Source organism: Oryzias latipes, chromosome 4 (genome assembly GCF_053564925.1).
Source record: "Oryzias latipes strain Hd-rR chromosome 4, Olatipes_Hd-rR_3.1".
Lineage (NCBI taxonomy): Eukaryota > Metazoa > Chordata > Actinopteri > Beloniformes > Adrianichthyidae > Oryzias > Oryzias latipes.
The window spans coordinates 3,472,651-3,487,174 of NC_136240.1; the positions used below are offsets into that span (position 1 = coordinate 3,472,651).

The 14,524-nt window shown below is 41.1% G+C and overlaps 1 protein-coding gene across 8 annotated transcripts in view; it reads left to right on the forward strand.

Moving 5' to 3' along the window:
- The window catches only part of ect2 (epithelial cell transforming 2), a 39,051-nt gene that overhangs the window by 16,619 nt on the left and 7,908 nt on the right, over positions 1-14,524 (forward strand). For all 8 annotated transcript variants that reach the window (XM_011494490.4, XM_004067575.5, XM_011494503.4 and 5 more), the window contains 10 exons: positions 305-424; positions 492-560; positions 639-749; positions 2,274-2,370; positions 2,576-2,657; positions 3,871-3,949; positions 5,567-5,686; positions 7,896-8,034; positions 9,021-9,175; positions 13,346-13,453. In XM_011494490.4, coding sequence (XP_011492792.1) covers positions 305-424; positions 492-560; positions 639-749; positions 2,274-2,370; positions 2,576-2,657; positions 3,871-3,949; positions 5,567-5,686; positions 7,896-8,034; positions 9,021-9,175; positions 13,346-13,453 — 1,080 coding nt within the window. The remainder of the gene's footprint in view (positions 1-304; positions 425-491; positions 561-638; positions 750-2,273; positions 2,371-2,575; positions 2,658-3,870; positions 3,950-5,566; positions 5,687-7,895; positions 8,035-9,020; positions 9,176-13,345; positions 13,454-14,524) is intronic.

Here is a 14,524-nt window from a genome sequence, read left to right on the forward strand (position 1 = left end):
CAGCAGGTTAAAAAAAAAAGGGCCTCTTTGTCTTGCTTCTAAAAATAATTTTGAGCTTCTATTCTTTTCTTGACTTGACTCAAACATCAAGAAGCAAACAGGTCAATCTGTTTAATCCACTGTTGTCAGCCTGTTTTGTAACTCTTGATGGGCACTGCACATATAAACAATTGAAAGTTGAAGCTTGCAGCGTCTTAGAGTGGGTTTATCTCCCAGTCTCAAACAAAGACGCGTCCTGATAAAATAATAAATATAATCATCTTTTATTGTTGTGATTCTTATTCTACCTCTTTTCCCTTTTTAGCTTTTTAAACATCCATTGGAAAAAGAGGGGCAGGTCGGGGGTGCCATCCTTGCCCAAGAAGAAGTTAAGACCATTTTTGGAAACATCCCCGACATCTTTGAGGTCCACACTCAAATAAAGGTAGAACACTCTGGAGCAGTGAGATGCCACTTCCAGAGAAGGGCTTTAATGTTGCTTTGTTCTTTAGAACGACTTAGAGGAGCTTCTGTCTGACTGGTCAGAAAACAGGAGCGTGGGAAACATCTTTCTCAAATACGTGAGTTTAATGCTTGTATTTTCGTGTAAAACTGTGTATTATAGATCTGAATGGAAAATGATTTTTCTTTCCTTTTAGTCTAAAGAACTGGTGAAAGCCTATCCTCCTTTTGTCAACTTTTTTGAAATGAGCAAGGAGACGATTGTGCGATGTGAGAAACAAAAGCCACGTTTCCATGCATTTCTGAAGGTATGATCTTTTTTCTAACTGTCATATAGAAGTGCACTCCTGTTCATTTGGGTTTGCCGTATTTGTGTGAAAGTTCATCGGGCGGCCATGGTGCAAAGGTACAGCGGTGGACCTCTGATTGGAAAATCACAGTTTTGGTTTTTGTCCTGCCCGCCCATGTGTTGAAGTGTCCTTGGGCAACACACTTTGCTCCTGGTGGTTAGAGGTTGGCACCAGTATTGAGCGGTGTTCACACCTAACATGGTTTGCCTGGCAGGGGCGTTGAATTTCAATTTTATGTGAATGCACAGATGCGTGTCATTTGAGTGTTGTGCATGAGGTTATTTCCTAAATATTGACTATCAAAATTTTTAATTGGACTAAAGATTATAATGAAAATGATGATAATGAAACTTAAATCAAAGAGATTTTGATTAACAAAATCATTAAATGTTTTTTGTTTCTAAGCATTTATAGGGCAAGTGGTGTATGGTTAAATCTCACTCTGATCATCCTTTAATCAGTTGTCAAAGGGTTCCCAGGGGTCTTTAAATCATCATTATAGAGTTTTTAGGCACAATCCAAAAACCTGTGTTGTTTTCTAGGGCATAGTTTCTGCAGAGCTGCAGGAGTTTATTACAAATGTGGGCAGGCTAACTCTGTGCCTGCCCCCTCCCCTTCTCATCTGTTTTCAGGCTGTACTGCTAGCTTACAGTCCCAGTAACATTAGTGGTGTCTAGGGGTGTAATGATACACAAGGTAAATGGTTCGGTTCACTTCTGTACCGTTTCGGTACCTTTTTTTTTCTTTTTTTCCCGCATAAGCATTGTAACGACCCAGCCGCTTTATCACTCGTAGTGGGGAAACGAGAGCCGAGCTGCTGATTAACTAACTGCTAAGACTGTCCTTGGAAGGCACTGCATCCGGCTTCAAAAGTAACTTGTTAGCAAAGCCCATTTTTTGAATAAAAAATGCTACAAGATGATGTTAAAAACACTAAAACACCTATTTTAGTGCAGTAATTCTTTAAATAGTGCTTGTTTAAAAAAAAAAGTTTTTTTTTAAGTTTTATGATACAAACGCCACCAAGAATTTGACAAAACAAAACCTGTAAACCACTTAACAAACAAGACTATTACAAACATGGCATGTGTTCATACATGTATTGAACAATAGGCACAAAAGAACAAAAGGGAGTCAGATCTAAACTGAGCTTTTATCTTCCATTCATTTGTTAGCACATTTATCCATTGTCATATTTGGCTATATGTCCACAGCTGTTTGTGCTTTTTTAAATTTTTTTACCTTGATGCCCAAAACACGTCAGTCCCATTCACTGATTGCACACATTGATGACTGCTCCAAATCTGCAACGTCCCGATCAGAGGTCGCCTGCTCTCCACCACAGCTGCCCCACATGCTAACTTTGTAATATCCAGTATGCTACTTACAGGCATTATGTAGCATTGCATGCTGAGTGTACAAAGGTTGTTGTTTTGTCTTTGTGTTAACACGACATGCAGTCACAAAGGGATTGTTGTGCAGATTAACCAGGCCAAGCCGGAGTGTGGCAGACAGACTCTGGTGGAGCTGCTCATCAGACCAGTGCAGAGACTTCCCAGTGTAGCGCTTCTGCTTAATGGTAACAAATGGAATATTGCACAGCCTGATGTTTAGACTGAGGCTATTGTTTGTTTTCTTTTGCTTTATACGTTTATTCTTGACATGATTTACACCAGACTTGTTTTTTCAGCACCTCTCTTTCTCTCTCCATTCTAATGTCATTGTAGTTGTTTCTTCTTGTCCATCTCTGTTTTATCAGACTTGTACTTTTTCCTCTACTGCAGATATAAGGAAACATACGTCTGATGACAACCCGGACAAGATCACGTTGGAGAAAGCGATCGAGTCGCTTAAAGAAGTCATGACGTGAGTTGGCTTAACTTTCCCCTGGGAGAGTGTGGCTCGAACACAAACCAGACCCAGATGTTGCTGGGATGCACACCAATGTTGAAAAAGCCAAAGTAGTTCCAAACTTTGTAATCAGGTCAGATACTGCTTCTACTGCTGCCTGCCTTGTTACCTTTGGATCGAGTATTTTCTAAAACACCACAGATTGTGGCTAACTCATGTCAAACTCTGGGATTGTTCAGACCACAGACCTTCTTAGCTAAAACAGATGCTGCTGTGTTGATACTTGTGGTGTGAAACTGCTGGTACCCTGTTATTTAGGAAATCCCACAGGGCTTACAGAGATTACTGAAACTATTTTCAAAGTATTGAGTCAAATTTGATAAAAGTTCAAGTCCCGGCTGGGGGACCTGAACCAGAATATCAATGGGGGGCCTTTCTGTGTGGAATTTGCATGTTCTCCCCTGCATGCGTGGGTTCTCTCCAGCTTCCTCCCAAAAACATGCTTCATAGGTTCATTGGTTACTCTAAATTGTCCCTAGGTGTGATTGTGAGTGTGCATGGGTGATTTGGGGCCCTGCGACAGACTGGCAACCTGTCCAGGATGTCCCCTGCCTTTGCCCATGAGGGGCCGGGATAGGCTCCAGCAGCCCGTGACTCTGGGACCAAGCAGGTTTAGAAGAGGAATAAATGAATGACTCAATATTTATTTAGTCAGGTTAAGGTATTTCTGTGACTATTCTGAGGTTTTACAGAAACAGAGGAATACTAATACTTTATTTACAGTATTTGCACTGGTATGTATGTGTTTATTGTTGCCAGGCAAACATAGAGTACTCTACTGGGGGCAAACAAAATCATTATCACTGTTTGAAAATGATGCATATATAGGTATGATAGAATCAGTAGAATCAATAGTAGTGTGCATGTTAAGCTTAAATTACCCATCATTTATGTTTTTGTATTTAAAATTACATTTTGAGTCACTTTCCCTCATAGTGGTTTAATTTGGAGATAGCTACTCTTTATTTATCTATTTTTTTTATTCATCTCTTAGTTGCTTATTTATCTATTTACTCGTTTATTTATGCTATTTTTGCTGTTTAATGCTGCACATTGAAACAAAATGGTCAAATGTTCTGTCAGAATGACAATGTTTGACGGATGGAGGTGGTTTCCAGTTGTTTCTGCGCTTCTGACTGTTTATTCTTGACATAAACTCTACCAACAGTCACATCAACGAGGACAAAAGGAAGACCGAAGGCCAGAAACAAATCTTTGATGTTGTTTATGAAGTCGATGGCTGTCCAGTAAGTTTGAGTTTGAATATCTTTGTGGGAGTTTTTGTTGGTATGTTTTAACATGTTTTTTTTTTCTACTTAAAAGTGTAAGGACTTGTAAAATTTCAGACAAAAATACTTCCAAAAATATTGCAAGGGGTCTTCAAGAGAATTGAGCCATAATAAGAAATCAACGAGGAAAATTAAAATATTCAAAAGAAATGTCAGAAAGCAGTAGCCAGAAGTAACTCTGCAGTGTTTTAACTCTGCAGCAGTTTCATGAAGAAGGCAGAAGCAGATGAAGAAGGTTTCTGCAAAAGTTATTCATGTTAAATACAATCTCTACCAATTTGTGTGATAAAAGATGTTTGTGATGAAAACTTCCTAACAAAAGTTAATCCAAATGTCTGGACTGAAGTGGGTTTTACAGGGACTGTATAAGTATACACGTTCCTTCCACATTCGATGTCAGACCGTTCAGTCATTTCCAGTTTGGAGAGTCCATAGCGGAACAATGTTTACATGGAAATAGCTGAGTCTTTACAGTTTACTAGATCTCTCCTGGAGCTCCTTAAATTCACAATAAATGAAATCTGCCTCCAGAAGGACACCAGGTGGGCACAACCTTCAAACTGTGTGTGGTTGCAGGGTTCATGTAAACGAGCATGTCTAGACTCCAACAACCGACTGCAACTTAGCATGGAACGTGTAGACCTATATCTTTTCATAACTTGAAGCTAGAAGGCCTCAACATCTCTCTAAAAAAAAAAAAAAACACTACATAGTTATACTGTAGTTCTCTCACTTCCAGGACTGTTTTTTGTTGTTTTTTTGCCATTAGATGCTCTTAGCATTTAGCACACACTGTGCTCATGCTAATCACTAACCATTTGTGTTTTTGTATAATGGATAGCTTACCATTTGTTAAGATAAGATATGCCTTTATTGTATTGACTTTAATTGCTTACTGTCTTGAAATAAAGTCTGATGTCATCACCGGAGGTAAACTTTTTTGCCGATAGCCATCTCCTCCATCTGACGCCTGAGCCTTGCTAGTTCAGAGCAGGGATCTTCATTTTCACTCAGGCTACGTTTAGGGCAGCCAGCTCAGTAGTAGAGCAGTAGTCATGGTCAGAACAGACTGTCTGCTCTGGTCAGTCATCACAGGCTGGGTTTGGACATCAGGACCTACAGCAGGAAGTGAGCAGTTGTTCCATCAGGATTTGACGGTTTGATAAGGTCATCAGGAATAAAATGAAAACGATTTCGCTGAATATTAATGGCCCACTTCTTCCGTTACTCGCCATTTTTAGGAAAGTGTGACTGAAAAAGTTGCATTTAACGCATGGTAGACTTTCAGGGACACATCCATGACAGCTTTATGTGCTGTTCCATCAGTTTTGGAAGTCAAAATGTGTCTTCAATGTCATCGTACAGACGCACAACAAACATACAGTCCAAAAAACAAACTAAACTCTATCAATGCTCGGAATCGTTCTCTGTTGTAGGGGAAATCAACGTCTGTAGTTAGTTGGAAGTGGAAGTAGCTCAATGGTCTTAATTTTAACAGGAAATATGTCTTTGAGATCCATGCATAGAAGCCATTTCTTTCTTCTTTTTGTGAACATTTCTGTTTCTTCTTTTTAGGCAAACTTGCTTTCTTCGCACCGCAGTCTTGTACAAAAGGTGGAAACGGTTGCTTTGGGAGACCAGCCGTGTGACCGTGGAGAACAAGTGACCCTCTTCCTCTTCAATGACTGTCTTGAGGTAAACACTTGACCCTGCATAATAGAGGCATTAACAAGTGGGGGACTCTCCTTTACTCAGAACTTAAGTTAACCAAACTTTCTGTCAAGAAATGTATTTAAAAAAATAAATAATGGAGATGAAAGGGGTGCAACAATACCAAATCACAGTAATAGTTCAAACAAAGTCAATAACACACATAGGCTCAGGGCTCCAGACTAACTTTTTTCACTAGGAGCACTGTGGCCCCTAACTGAAAATTTTAGGGGCGCAACCAGAAAATTTAGGGGCGCATACCGTAAATCAACATTCTAACCAAATCTACTAATTTCCACTGTATTACTATTAAATACTTTAATAATAGATGCAGAAATTACAATGTGCTGTTTCTAATTCAGTGTCACATTTTATTCTGCACTTTTGAAGATGCAACAAGAAGGTAAACTGACAGCACCATCGCTGTCATGACAGTACAAATAAGTAAAGAAAACGGATGGAAATGTATCTTTGTGACACCAAATAGGTGCAGCCAAGATGCACAATAAGCGTGTTTGAGATCACCCAGGTGAACTCAACGCTGCGCAGATCACCTGGTGTCTGACATGTATTTTTGTTTTTGCTCAAACATCAACTGTCAATCATCACAAAAATTTCAGGAGAAAGGGGTGGGAGCAAGGGGCAAACCTACCCGGACACAGCTGGAAACTGAACTGACTGAAAGCTGCCCTACAGACTACAAAACAATGCATTATGGGACATGTGTCCTGATGGTTTTTGTAGTGGAGTGATTAATTAAAATAATTTAAAATACCAATTCATTAAAAAAGGCTACATACATCACAAAACATTAAAATAATCATAAAATATATAATAACACAGATCATACTAAGGGGGAGAAGAATATTAAAACTAAATTGAATGTTAAGGACAACTCCAATTTCCTGTTGTCCTTCAGTCTCGCTGCAGATTCGCTTTCATCTCACAGCCCCCCCTGCCTGGTTTCCCCAATGATCCAGGCGAGGTGCCGGTTCATCTCAAACACGTCTATCGTTGCATTTTCCCCACGTATTTTCAGTGTGTCTAAAACTAATGTTGTTTTTGCTCGAGCGTGTTTAAAGTTCAAGCCCCGTTAGCTGTCACGCATGTAGGTGTGGGACATTTATTCTCCTCAGCTGACCCGACTCCCGCGGGACGGGAGCGGTGTGCTGCCGTAACCCGTTTGATGCGCCGCCGTAACCTAAACCTAAACCTTCCTCCGGTTCTGTGCGGTCCAGAGAAAAGTTCAGCACGGACTGCATGTATTTAGAAAATTACGAGCGAATGAATACGTTCTAAAGGAAAGTAAGGAACTCCTTAATGTGGTCCGGGGAGGGGGCTGACAGGTTTCCTGCTTTCAAACCCTGTCATTGTCACGCCCCCAAGAGTCATATACCCCACTGTGATTGGTTGGTCATCTCCGCGCACGACAATGAAAAAGTGTCATTCATACAAACTGGCGGGCTGCAGTAACATTAAACCTTCATATTAAGGCAGGGACCGCAAAATATCATCTTGGGGGCCGCAAATAGCCCGCGGGCCGCGAGTTTGAGACCCCTGCTGTACACTCTGGCACTGGTACACTAGCCGCAGGTCGGAAGAACGAATCAATAGTTCGCTTACTCATAGTTCAGACGCACATATCAGGTTGTGACATTTGTCTCCGTTTCCTTCCCACAGATGTTTACGCGCACGCGATTATCTCTAGGCCCCGCCCCCTCCACGCATTTTAGCCACTCACAGAGGCTTTCCCTATTCTTCTCATACGCAGTGGCCGCCTCACAGACAGGCATCACGCGAGAGTGTGCGTGCTCGCGTTTCATGAGTATGTGCGCGAGTGTGTGTGTCTGCCTGCGTGCGTGTGGGCTCGCGTCTCATTGATTATTTCATTGATCATTGACGTGCCCCTTCCACGTTTAATGTATAAAAAATACGAAGGGTGGGGGAGGCAAATTTACTGGTCGCGCATGTGCGACTGGATGTAAAATTCAGTCGCACACTCTCAAATTTTGGTCGCAAAATGCGACCAATTGCTCGCAGTCTGGAGCCCTGCATAGGCTACTCTTCTAATGAATGAGTAATTATTGATTTGCATTCTTTATCTTTGTGAGTTTGTTGGTATATTGTCAATCACACAGGGAAAGCCTGTAAAGCTTGGTTCAAGTCTTAAACCTCTGTTTTTGATTCTCTGCAGATTGCAAGAAAGAGGCACAAAGTAATCAATACCTTTAAGAGTCCATTGGGACAGACGAGACCCCCACCTCCACTGAAACATATATCACTGATGCCTCTGTCTCAGATTCGACGAGTTCTAGACCTACAAGACACAGAAGGTAATAAAACTCACACGCCACAAATGTTATTGTCTTTAGGGGGTTTTATGTGTTTTTTGCCCCAAGTCTTACCTTTGTAAAAAGTTCAACCCCCGTGTGCACCCCAGTTTATCTCACCAAGCTACTATCGATCCAATAACCATACAGACTTGGAATCAACACTATTAATATTTGGATTGATGCATCCACCACTACCAGCTCAGTGGCCTTGTGGTTAGGGCCGCCCTGTAACTGGACGGTCGTGGGTTCAAAGCCAGGCCGAGTCATACCAAAGACTTTATGAATGGGACCCAATGCCTCCCTGCTTGACACTCAGCATTAAGGGGTTGGATTGGGGGGTTAAGCCACCAAATGGTTCCTGAGCGCGGCTGTGTCTGCAGCTCATCGCTCCCCCAGGGGAGGGGTCAAATGCACACCTAGGTGTGTGACAGATAGTGGGACTTCAACGTTAAAAATGGGATCATTTTTGTGGACACCCAGAAAATATCTCATAGATCAGCACTGAACGTGGGTTTAACACACCTGTCTCCTCAAACTCTGTGGAATGATCCACTACAGCGATGTCTCTGTGGAGACATCGCTGTAGTGGATCAGTTTAATGTCAAACGATTTTTTTAAGCCCCTGGTTCCTGGAATATCTTTTTTTTACCTTTAAATGACCTTACAACCGTCCCAATTACCCACTTTAATACAACACAATTACAAGATTACGTTTTTTAGCTCAATATATGACTTGCCATTAGAAGCCATGACATGTCATTGCTTTATCATATCAAAACAAAAAGGCATTCAGTTATTAATTTAAAAAAAAAGTTAGGTAATGAAAAAGGCCTGCCACGACTGATCTTTAAGTGCGGTAAATATATAAAAAACACTTTTAGATTTTGTAATGACATCTCTAGGAGAATATATTAAGACATTTTACAATGTACTTTACCATAAAATTTCCTAAATGTTCATTATGGCCTTGTTTATTTTCTCCTCAGAGTGTGTGAATGCGTTTGCGCTGGTGGTCCGACCTCCCACTGAACAGGAAAACTTGTTGTTCAGCTTTCAGCTGGTTGGGGAGGAGACTGTTAAAAGTGCCTGGCTGCGCACACTTTGCCGTCATGTTGCCAACACCATCTGCAGGGCTGATGCGGTAAGAAGACCCACATTCACACAATGACAAAACGAGACACACAAATCCAGATCAATAACTGTTTTAATAACTGCCGCTGCTGCTGCAGTGGGGGTCTTGGTGTGGGGATGGCTGGACACTCTCCCTTCTTCTTTTCACATTCCACCATCCATTTTTAGGCATAAGTATGCGTGTGTGAACACTAATTGTATTGTGTACATGTTATCATGTGAACGTTTTTGGATCAAACAGGTGTTTATAACATCTGAGTGTGTGTGTGGACAGGCCCCGCCCCTGGCAGACGTGTATTACATCTGAACCTCACTGCAATGATTATAACCATCCAGCAACTTGTTGCTTTATGCTGCTTCATGGTTTTACCCCCCCCCCCCCCCCCCTTTCTATAATCACCCTTCTATCCCCCCCTCTCTAACATCCCTCTCTCTTCTTCCCTCCTTTTAAAAATAAACAAAATGGCCATTCTAGCAAATATGATAACTGACTAATAGCCATTTATTTTTCAGTAGGAGTCTGATGGATTTTGACTTTCTGGAACCAGCAGGGACTTCATATTTGGAAACGCGACAGGGGAGGGGTTGCTTAGTCCAGTTCACATATACAGTCTATGATTAAGACCTGGATAAAGGTTTAAAACTCAAACGTGACTCCAGACCGTAGCAGAATGGCTACAGGTTGCGGGTCCATAAACTTTATTTAGCTAATCTGACATGTCAAAATAATGACAAAGCAACAAGTGTTAACTTTTAGATTTGGATGTTTAAAATATGATGGATGTTTATAGACACAAATAATTTTTTTTTTCTTTGATATATTTCTTGTTCAGTTGTACCAAATATTTAATTTTTGAGTTATAAGAAACCGTAGCTGGATGCTAATGATTTCAAACTAACATGTTCAAATCTGTTAATGTCACATGCAGTATTAATCTTAGCAGCAGAGAGCAATGTTGCCTTACTCAAAACTTAAATGGTCTGTCTATGACTTTAGTTTTCTGAAGTACAGGAACTCAGTACATCAAATGTAGTAGTAATAAGTGATATCATACCCTTGCATGTCTGGCTGAAAACACATCTATTCAAACCCAGTGGCAGATGACAGGTGGGCGCTCGCGCCCCCACTTATAATCTTATCATTGCTGTTTTCCCTTAGATTGCTAGCTGCTCTTCATTTAGTGGGAACACACTAAATGACATAACATGTTGTTCCCTTTCTGTTGATTCACTCGATACAACACATAGAGTATGGCAGTGGTCCCCAGCCGTCTCGTGGACCGGTACCAATCCGTGGGACAGTTTGTATCAGGCCACAGAGGAAAAACATGACCTGCATTTTTTTCATTTTTATTTATAACCTGATCTTAAAAGGAAAATTATTTTGGAAAACATCCGACTCATTCTGGACAAATTAAAATCCATTCTCTACTTTTCTTAAAGTGGCTGCGCTGACCGCTAAATTGATACCCCCAAGCCGCCAAAGTTAACACAAAACAAACCATTTAGGAAAGTTTCTTTTTGCTGAGAAGATCCAGTGAGGAAAGCTGCATCTCATAGACAAAAATTGGAGCCCTTACTCCAAATATGGATTTATTGTGACAGTTTTTCACACAGACCATAATAATAATGCAGAATATTCAGCAACTGGTTGTCTAATGTACAAAGATCCTGCTAATAAAGTTGTTTAGAATTATGGATTCACATTTCTTATATTTATAAAATACCAGTTTTAGTCACATTTTTATTTAAAGTATTTATTTATTGCGTCTTAAAATATTTCCCTGCCTGCTTGACAGAATCTCTGTGGATTGAGAGCTAAAACCGAGCCTCCACAGGCTAGATTTCTTTTAGCAAACCAAGACTTTGTCAGCCATTTGGGGGCTAACAAAAGAAGAGACCGGCTCTGTTTGCGTAGCCAATATGTCTTTTGCTAAATCATTTTCACTAGGGGAAATGCATACAGAAGGAGATGCCACTGGGTGTACCAGACCATTCTATCCCAAAGGTATATTCAGATATATTCAGATATATCAAGAACAAGAACAGTGGGCAGATGGTATTTTCTTTAGAAGATCAGCAATTGACCTCTTTGCAAGCAAAGCAGTCCCATATTTGAGGGTAAGGCCTCTATTTTCTCACAGCTTCGGTCTGTGAAGTGTACTCCTCTCAAAGTCAGCACTCTGCAAACAGACACAGTAGCCATAAAAGCAACAGTGACTTGCACCATCAAGAATAGTTAAGTTGACATTGGTTTACTGAGGATAGATTGGTAGGGCTAGCTAGTAAGAGCATAGTGACCGAGTGAGCTGTTCTGGTCGAGGTAAAGACCTGAGTAATGACTCCAATGATGGAAGCATATAAGTGGAGTCGGGACTCCCCACCTGTTACTGTAATGTCATATGGTGTACAGATGGGCAAAAAAGTATTAAGTCAGCCACCAGTTGTGCAAGTTCTCCCACTTAAAAAGATGAAAGAGGCCTGTAATTTTCATCATAGATATGCCTCAAATCTGAGGGACAAAATTAGAAAAAAAACAGAAAATCTCATTGTCTGATTTTTAAAGAAATTATTTTAGTTTGTAAGAAGCATTTCAAAGTCCTGGAGTGGCAGGAGTTGAAAGTCCGTGTTGCCCAGCAACAGCCTCAAAACATCACTGCTCTAGAGCAGATCTGCATGGAGGAATGGGGCAAAATACCAGCAACAGTTTGTGAAAACCTAGTGGAGACTTGTAGAAAAGGTTTGACTGCTGTCATTTCCAACAACGGGTGAATAACAAAGTATTTACCGTAATTTCTCGACTATAAGGCGCACTTAAAAGTCTTAAATTTTCTCCAACCTGTAGGGGGCGCCCTATGAGGTTAAGCGGCTAATGTGTAGTTGTGGGACTTCGGCTAGAAGTAATAGAAGACATCAGTAGAACCAACTCAGTGTTTCTCCTGCTGCTTTTTTCCACAATGAGTGTCTATGTGTGTGTGCTGAAATGTGTGTGTGCCGAGTTCCTGCGTGCCGTGCTCCAAAAGGAGGGGGCAGACACTCATCTAAGTGAGTGTGAGTGCGCATTCAGTTTGTGTTTCTCAGTTAGGGAGAACAGTAATGAAATAAAAAGGTTTTCCTCCCAAAAAACAGAGATTGGTTCTATTATTGACCCGCTCCAGAGGCTCTGAGGGCAATGGCAACTACCCAATGTCATAGGGGTATGCGGTCACATTATAACCCCCACCACCACCACACACACACACACAGACATAAATAGATAGAGTACTTTAATAATCCCGAGGGACTTGCATATCCATCCATTGTTCCTCAAATACACAAACATTCAATAGAAATTTAAAAAGTAGTTGAGTAATAAATAGTCATAAAATCTTAAAATAATCACACTCACTAAAAACAGAGTAAAAAGAATAAAAGTATAAGAGCAATAAAAATAAAATAAAAGTAAGTAAAAGCATAAAAGTGGTAAAAAGTAGATGCCCGTTTAGTGACTCCTCATGCCCCCTATTGAACATAATAAAATGCCCCATCCCATCTAAACATCCACACAACACTTTAATTGTTTAAATGTATAAATCTAATTATTAACTGATCTTGGATATGACAATAGAACATTTTGGAGCCATTTCAACCATTATTGCCTCAACAAGTCCCCAGTTTTGTGAGGTGAAGGATCTTCTGAGGAAGGAATGCCCCAACCCTCTCCTCTGCACCTCTCTTCTTCTCCCTCTTCATCATCTGCTGATCGTCTCTCTTTATCATCATCATCTGAAGCTCTCTCCTCGTTCTTCTCGATTGTGACTGACTTGTCATGTATGCCTGCACTTATTTTCCCAGAAGGCCCCAGTGAACAAATGGTCAGCAGAAGTTTAAACCAGAATGAGCATCTAGGTTTTTGTGACTTTAATAGTTTAATATTCCTACCTGAAGTCATCTCTGCTCTTTTTTTCTAGCAGACATGGAGATGTGATTACAGATGTTTTTGTGGAGCTTTTTAAAATAAGTAAACCCGATCTCTAAACATCCTCAGTGTCTTCCATGCATTTTAATGAAATACACACAGACTGCTAAAGATGTCTGCTGGGTTAGAAGGTTTGAGCTCCAGGCCTAACATAAATTCTGCCGCACTTCCCATCTTCTAGCCATGTGATTAATCTGCAATGGGTTTTGTTGTTGTTTTCAGGAGGATCTTATCCAGATCACAGACCCAGACTCACTTCAGGTCAGCACAAAGGACATGGACAGCACACTGAGCAAAGCATCCAGAGCCATTAAGAAGACCTCGAAAAAGGTACCATGTCAACTCACTAAGAGGGGGTTAGAAAAGCTCTGCCTCCTTGTAATGAAGTTAACTCAAAAGTATTATTCAGTACCTCTATCCAAAAAGAACAAAATGTGCAGGAAGTCGCTCTATATGATTGCAGAAATGAACTAAAAACGAGACAATGCTGCAAGAATGCAGTCTTCCCTTGTTTATCGTGGGGTTAGGTTCCAAACCCAACCTGCAATAGGTGAAATCCACAAAGTAAGATTATAGATGCTTTAAGGTGGGAAAACTCTTCCCTACACACTTTATACACTTTTCTGATTCCAACTGTGCTCACCAGCTGCTCACCTGCAGAGGGTTTATAAAAGTGTTAGTGTGAGAGTTCAGTGTCAGCTTGCTGCTCCCAGGTTGGACCGGCTGAGCTCCACCTCAGGCTGTCCAGAGCGGCGGCTGTTTGCAGCTGAGTCCAGCCACAAATGCTCCTCAGCAATGGTTGCCCTCATTGCAGCATCAGATCCTGGAGAATCTGGTCCCCTGAATGAGTGCATGGTACACTTCGGCCGTGTGCTTGAATCTCCACCCCACGTGCACACTTCACACCACTTCCTGTCTGCGGTATCCCTCGCTCCTAACCCACAGTGTAGTGATGGACGCATCAGATCAGATTTTCTGGTATGGCCATAGGCTCATCTTAGTGTGAGAAGTTCATTCCTGGATGTAACATTTTTCTTTCCATCTGATCTAAATGTTGTGAAGCTTAGAATCATTACCTTCTGAAATTACTGCAGCTTGGCACTCACTTCCCCCCTCTCTCTCTTTTTGTCCCCCTTTTTTTCCTCTCTTCTTTTTTCTTTTCGCACTTTTCCCCTTCTCTTTCCTCTGGGGAAATAAACGGAAAATTTTCTTTTGGACTATTCTAAAGTGATCCTATATGAGCCCTAACCTAAATCCCATTGAGCATCTTTGGAAGGAGCTGAAACGTGCCGTCTGAAAAAGGCACTCTTCAAACCTGAGACAGCTGGAGCAGTTTGCTGATGAGGATTGCTGACGGGTGGAGGAGTCTCATTGACAGTTACAGGAACTGCTTCATTGCAG